Consider the following 7198-nt stretch of genomic DNA (forward strand, 5'->3'; position numbering starts at 1 on the left):
AAAAAAAAAAAAAAAAAAAGAAAAAAAGAAAAATAGATGTGCTGTCATCCAGGCTTAGTTGTTCCCAGAGCACAGACAGAGTAGATTTAGCATCATTCTTAAGGGCCCTAATATCTTTGGAATGGTAATTAAGCACTGGCTTAAACTTAAAGTCACCAGCTACATTATCCCCTAGCAAGAGAGTCAGCCCGTCCTTTGAAACCAGGCATTGAATTACTTTCGCCTGTTGCTATGAAAGTACTATGGCATCTTATTTGAATCTAGTGCTGTTTCATCTACACTGAAAACATGTTTAGTGTAGCCACCTTCATCAGTTATCTTAGCTAAATCTTCTGGATAACTTTTGGCAGCTTCTATTTCAGCATTTGGTGTTTCACTTTGCGCTTTTATGTTACGGAGATGGCTTCTTTTCTTAAAACGGCTTCCTCAGTCAACCTTGGTAGGATTGAAGAGAGTTAGGGCCTTGCTGTGGTAATCCAAGGCTTTGGCATAAGGGTATGTTGTGGCTGGTTTGATCTCCTATCCAGACACCTAGAACTTTCTCCATATAAGCAAGAAGACTGTTTTGCCTTCTTATTCACGTGTTCATTGAAGTAGCACTTTTAATTTTGTTATTTTAAAGTCTGGCTCTTCCTTTTACTTGAACACTAAAAGGACATTACAAGATTTACTTGACCTAATTTCAATTTTAGGGAATAGGGAAGCCTCAGGGAATAGGGAAGCCTGAGGAGAGGGAGAGATACAGGGAATGGCTGGTCGAGGAGCAGTCAGAACATGCACAGCACTTACCGATTCAGTTAGCTGTCTTACGCGGGTGCACTTCTTGGCACCCCAAAACAACTACAGTAGTAACAATAGTAACTTCACAGATCATTGATTACAGATCACCATAACAGATATAATAATGAAAAGGTTTGAAATATGAGAATTACCAAAATATGACACACAGACACGAAACGAGCACATGCTATTGGAAAAATGGTGCCAACAGACTTGCTCAGTGCAGGATTACCACACATCTTCAATTTGTAAAAACCACAATATCTGTAAAGCACAAAAAAGCAAAGCACAACAAAATGAAGTCCGCCTGTGTAAGAATTTGAATTGGGCATGAATTTTATCCTTTCTGTGCTGGGCTCTCTTGATTTGCCTTTTGCTCAGAGAAAAGCTACAGTTAGCAGCATGCCTTAGTTTCCTGCCTCACAGGAGGAAATGTATTAGGATTCAGTTGTATGCAATTTGGTTCATCTTAACAGAGAAGAAAGTCCCAGTGGAGCTATTCCATTGAATCCATGCCCGAGTGATCTTAAGGACATGAAAACAAACAGCATTCCTGGTTTTGCTCAGAGTAAACTGCCTGGTTTACACTCAGTATCTCCAAAGAGAAATTATGCATAACAAATCAACTGGGTTATTATGATATGCTACTTGGCAGAGAAATTAGTATTTATCAACTGAATCCAGTAGCAAGCACCAATCCCTGTTTCTAAACATTCTTGTCTAAGCACGAGCAGCTTTGAACTCTTCTCTTTGCCATGGGATCTAGTCTAATAGAAGGGTCCCTAATAGTTAGGGACATGTGGACATGTTCAGGCTGAGTGAAGGTTCCACATGTGCTATAGGTGGAAACAAGGAAACCTCATTGATTACTGTCCAGATCGGGGAGACAGAATTTGACAGCCAGTGGAAAGTGTGGCAGATAGACTAGTTTGGCAGATGACCCTGTTTGGATACAAGGAAGCTGCTGTAGCGTCTGAGCACCCAACCTGACTCTACACAGCAGGCAGAAAAATTTGTGGGTGTGTGAGTGTGCATGTGTTTAGGAGCCTGAGCTGTACTGAAGGCTGTTGCTTCTCTGTCATCAGCACAAACGGCAAAAGGTAAATTTTTCAGTCACTAAAAACTTGTTGATTCTACCGTACTGTTCTGCCCTTTTATGTTCCACTGACCACACTCTGGCTTCAGAGCCCATCTACCCAAGCATTGTAGAAATGTTAATGTTTGTTCAGTGAATAAATGGCCTCTTTCCCATAATGAGGGACTAACTTTCTGTCAGAACCACCCCTGTGGTCTCCCCTTCTGGTTCTTTCTTCATTTTGCCACAGGATTACTAACCCAGAATGCTCAGTTCTCAAGCTGTCAGTGGCCTCCTATGGCACGGGCACCATAGGCTGATGAGCCTGGCAGGAGGCACCTGCCCGCCCCGCTTCAGCCCCATTGGACCCATGGCTCGCCTGCCTACCTCTGCATTGGACCCATGGCTCGCCTGCCTGCCTCTGTCCATTGGCTCACGCTGTTTTTGCTTGCACTGACACCACCTCTGTCTCAGATGGCTGCAGTCCTATGGCCTCTGGTGCCTGATTCAAGTGCAATCTCTTACACAAAGATAGACCAAATCGCCTCTTTCCTCCACTCCTTTCCTCTCTTCCTGCTCCAGCTGGAAGAAATCTTCCCCTTCCTGACTCTCAGAGCATTTTATAACTCAGCTACATATGAGTTGTTTTTGTATGTCTTGTCTTCCTTTTCAAATTCAAAACTTGTTTTGGTGTATAGACCATGCCACGTATCTTTGCATCTCCACCACACACAGCAAGTGCCACACATGTCATCAGTACATGTTGGTTGAATCAATCTCTGTCAGGTGACCTTAGGTCTTCTGTAATGCAGACTGTTTATTTGTGTGTCTTTTATTAGGTATCTGCTACCTGCCAGGTATTATATATATGTAGTCACATTTAGAAAGCAGAATTTTGCATTTTCTATTCTGTTCTGTAAGTGATGGTTGGTGAAATTATTGTGGAATATTATAAAGGCAGAGATACTGGAATTGAAGGAAAAAGAAAAATTATGTGTTAGTTTGGGTCATCCAAATAATAGAAGCCAAGATAGGATTAGAAGTACAAGAGATTTATTGGGGGAAACACCTGCAAGGGAAAATGGGGCTGGGAGCTGGAGGATGTTGGCAGAGCTGACAGACCCCTGTGGAGGAGGAAGGTGGGGAGGGAGGAAGCTTTCCACTGAAGTGTGATGCTGAGAAAGTTGCAGCAAAGCCATTGGGGAGCCACTGCTGCCCATCAAACGAGTCCCTGGTCAGCTCCTGGCATGCTCAGGTGTTGGATGGGAGCAGCACGTGGGAGGGGTGGCCTCTGCATGAATGTGCTAATGGATTTTAGAGTGCAGCCACTCTGGCCCTTGCATTTGGAGAAGCACATCTTCACGACTGCCACACCATAGAATCAACCAAGCTAAAAATTCAAAGGTAGCTTGTGGCAGACAGGCCCATTAGCCAGTTAGGCAAAGTGAGGGCCTGGGAAAGAGAATTCTTCCTTTTATTGGCAGTTTGAAGTCATATTTGCAGTCCTAGCTTGGAATGATCTTTCTGCACTAGAGGGAAACCTCCTTTAGTGCAAACCAGCCTAAAGCCAAACCGTTGCTGCCTGAGGACGCTGCCATCTCAAGCACAGTGACATAGCCAGCATCCTGGGCCTATTCCCATCCCCTAGAGCACTGTGGCATGTGGCCTCTCCTGAAAAGGCTTCCTTGTCCCACTGCAAGGTCAGAAAGCACACTTCAGTCTTTTGTGTCTGCCTCCCCGCTAGACTGTGAGCATCGCGCGTGGAAATTATTATTCTTTACATCCCATTGGCTCACATAATAGATGCCAAGTAAAATCTCCAGTTTGTACTTTAAATTGTTTTTCTGGCACTGGAGATGGGCTTGCAGTGATTCCCTCTATCCAGGTAGTGGCCCTGGGCTCAGTGGACCATCCAGGGTACCTGGACCACAGGCTTCTCCACCATTGGAGCTGCCCCTCCTCAGGAGTCTGATGTGAGTGGCTCTTGAGACACATTCTCACTTCACTCACTCCATGTCACAACAGCCAAGGATTTCCCAGTACCAGCATTTTATTGGGCCACTCTTAATGGTTCTCCCACCCCACCCCCATCCTCTTTTTCCAAACCCAGTACAAACTGCCAACCTTCTCGATTGGCGTTGCTAACTCAGGTTGCCCTGAGGCTGCCCTGTCTTTCTCTTGCTTGTTGTGAGCCCCTCCCTATACACCCGTCTGCCTGAGGCTGTGCTGCTCCCTTGTGCAGGCACCCAGGGTTTATGCCAGCGACACAAGCAGTAGCACTGAGTGTGTGTGTCCCAGGTTTAGGTTTGGGAAGCCAGCCTGGAGAATGGCTGTCCCAGATTCTGGGAGCTTTCTCAATTAAATGTTTTATCCCAAGATGGATTGGCCTTTCTCTGGACATGATGAGCCTCTTTGGGCTAGTTCTTAAGCCCAAGAGCAAAAGTTCTCAGCACGAGTTATTAGGAAGGCCTTTAAGGTGTAAAGGCCATGCGTCTTTTTTGCTGTTACCCAGGCCAGAGTGCAGCGGCATGATCACGGCTCACTGTAGCTCTGAACTCCTTGGGCTCGGGCAGTCCCCCTACCTCAGCCTGCACGTAGCTGTGACAACAGGTGTGTGCCACCACACCTAGCTAATTTCTAAATTTTTGTAGAGACAGGGTCTCCCAGTATTGCCCAGGCTGGTCTCAAACGTCTAGGCTCAAGTGATCCTCTTAATAACTCATGGTGAGAACTTTTGGTCTTGAACTCCTGTGCTCAAGTGATACTTCCACCTCAGCCTCCCAAAGTGCTGGGATTACAGGTGTGAGCCACTGCACCCAGCCAAGGCCATGCATCTTTAAGGTCTTTACCTGGGCTTTACTCTAAGATAGGAGGCTGCAGAGTGAGAAAAGCGGCTGAGAAGTGGGAAGGAGCCTGTACCTCTGGTGATTAGGGATTTCTCTTTTCATCTTCCCCCATTCTCACCTCCACTGGAAGCAGACCTGCAAGAAAAATTAAAGCAGTTTAGAAAGGGTCAAAACTGTTTATTCACCCATCCCAGCCAAAATTTTTTGGAACATACCTAGTTTCAGATGTTCCATTCCACTGCTCTGTAAATCCCTTTAGATTTCTGAAATGTTCTGGAAATTCCAACTTTTGACATACTAACTCCATAACCCTCTGATATCTTAAAAACTGCATCAGAACTGTTAGTTTTTTGTTTTTTAAAAAAAATTTTTTGTAGAGATAAGAGTCTCACCACATTGCTCGGGCTGGTCTTGAACTCCTGGGCTCACAACATCCTCTCACCCCAGCAAAGTGCTGGGATTACAGGCATGAGTCACCATGCTTGGCAAGAACTGTTGGTTATATACCATGACTTTTTCTTTTTTTTTAGACAGTCTCGCTCTGTTGCCCAGGCTGGAGTGCAGTGGTGTGATCTCAGCTCACTGCAACCTCCACTTCCTGGGTTGAAGCGATTGTCCTGCCTCAGCTGGGACTACAGGTACATGCCACCACGCTCAGCTAATTTTTGGATTTTTAGTAGAGATGGGGTTTCACCATATTGGCCAGGCTGGTCTTGAACTCCTGACCTCAAGTGATCCACGCACCTCGGCCTCCGTAAGTGCTGGGATTATAGGTGTGAGCCACTGTACCCAGCCTACATACGTCACCCGAGTCATAAGTAAATAAAGCCTGAAACTTGAGAAGAGGAGCCTGGACTATTAAAGTCCTATTGAGGTTGCTGCACAAATGAACAAGATCCCATTTCTAAGAAATTGTTAATTTGGTATAGAAGCTAAGGATTTGCTTAGGAAAGCAGGAAGCTCTTGAGTGTGAATCCAGGCTCAGTGGAAATTTGCCGAGTTAAACTAAATTTAGCAGGTGGCTGCTGTTCTAGAGAGAAGAGACTTGGAGGGACCTCTGCCCTCACTACCGGGCAGACCTGGCTTGGCACGATGCTGTGAGCACCACTGGAACAGCAGTTGGTTTTCCCTGCACTCACCCCAGAGGCCTGTGTCCTTTGATAGTACTGGCCACTTTGGACAGGAGGCTTTGATCTCCCAGAGAGAGCCGCAGGACTCCACTCTCATCTATGCAAGCACAGGCTTGGGGTGGATGGCATTGAAGTGACGGCACTGCTGAGTGGGGAACAGGGGCTGGGAACTCTCCTGGAAGCTTTCATTATATTAAAAGTAGGCATTTCCTTAACTGCAAAGAGATACTTTTATATTTTGTACTCAATGGTAAGGCAAGATTAATTGGTGCCTTCCTGCTTCTGTTCATTCCTGTATTCATTTGAGTCTTTGCTTTTATGTTACAGGTAAATTAAAAGATCTTGGGAACTTGGTACTCCGACCTTTTGGGCTCTCCACGGAAAATTTCCAGATCAAACAGGATTCCTCTACTGGCTCCTACTCCATCAATTTTGTTCAAAATCCAAATAATAACAGATAACAAAGATAACAATAGCTTTAAAAGCTGACTGGAAAATTGTGCGCTGCTTGCTGTTAGCAAGGGGAAAGGCCCTGCCAATGTTTAACTTTTCAAAGCATCTTATCCAGCAGAGCCTAGTGCTCCCTTTTCCCTCTTTTGTGATCAGGGTGAAATGTACTTCCTGATGTAATGAACCTAATTTGATTTCCATTTTAAGGTGATGTCTGTGCAGCTGGTCTCCCTGGTTCTGGCTGTCCTTTGTCCAGGAAGAGGCCCATTTGTCGAGGCTGACCTTCCTGAGTTACACAGACACACAGCCCACCAAAAGCCTCTCCTGAACCAAGCAGACCTGTTGGTTGGGAGACTGCCTAGACATGACTGATGGCAGGTTACTGCCTGCCTGCCTGCCCCTCCCTGATCACACAGCTAACGAGGCTGTCTCCAGCATTTCCTGATTTCCTCTGTGGTAATAAAAGCTTTCTGTGCTTAGGTCCGGGCTAGACTGTGAATTTTGTCACTAACGACAGCTAAGGCAGAAGCCTTCTCTGGCTTTGGGAGCAGTGTTGGTTTTAAGCAGGGTTACTGATTCCAAATTCCACAAATCTGCCCAGTTTTTGTTGCCATGAAGATTTATCTTGAAGAACCGTGCACAAAAATTCATAAAGTCCACCTTACAAGCTGTCTTGGGCCCCACCAGGTTTGTGTAGATAATTATAAATCTGTTTTTGACCAAATGTTAATTTTTTTACTTAAAATAGCTTCATTGAGGAATGGTAGTATATGAATCACAGAACACCACCATATTCTTTTAAACTACATGAACCCAGAGGCGTCAAATTTTAGAATATTTTTCTACTCATCGGTTGATGCTAGTTGAAAAGCTTGCAGCTGCTCTGGTTTGTATGTCAAAAGCACTGACATGTAAGT

The 7198-nt window shown here is 45.2% G+C and overlaps 1 protein-coding gene across 1 annotated transcript in view; it reads left to right on the forward strand.

Moving 5' to 3' along the window:
• The window catches only part of TTC1 (tetratricopeptide repeat domain 1), a 60541-nt gene extending 53781 nt beyond the window's left edge, over positions 1 to 6760 (forward strand). The window contains exon 6 of the mRNA XM_017502121.2: positions 6159 to 6760. Coding sequence (XP_017357610.1) covers positions 6159 to 6292 — 134 coding nt within the window. The 3' untranslated portion in view covers positions 6293 to 6760. The remainder of the gene's footprint in view (positions 1 to 6158) is intronic.
• The last annotated feature ends 438 nt before the right edge of the window (positions 6761 to 7198 follow it).

Source organism: Cebus imitator, unplaced genomic scaffold, assembly GCF_001604975.1.
Source record: "Cebus imitator isolate Cc_AM_T3 unplaced genomic scaffold, Cebus_imitator-1.0 Scaffold291, whole genome shotgun sequence".
Lineage (NCBI taxonomy): Eukaryota > Metazoa > Chordata > Mammalia > Primates > Cebidae > Cebus > Cebus imitator.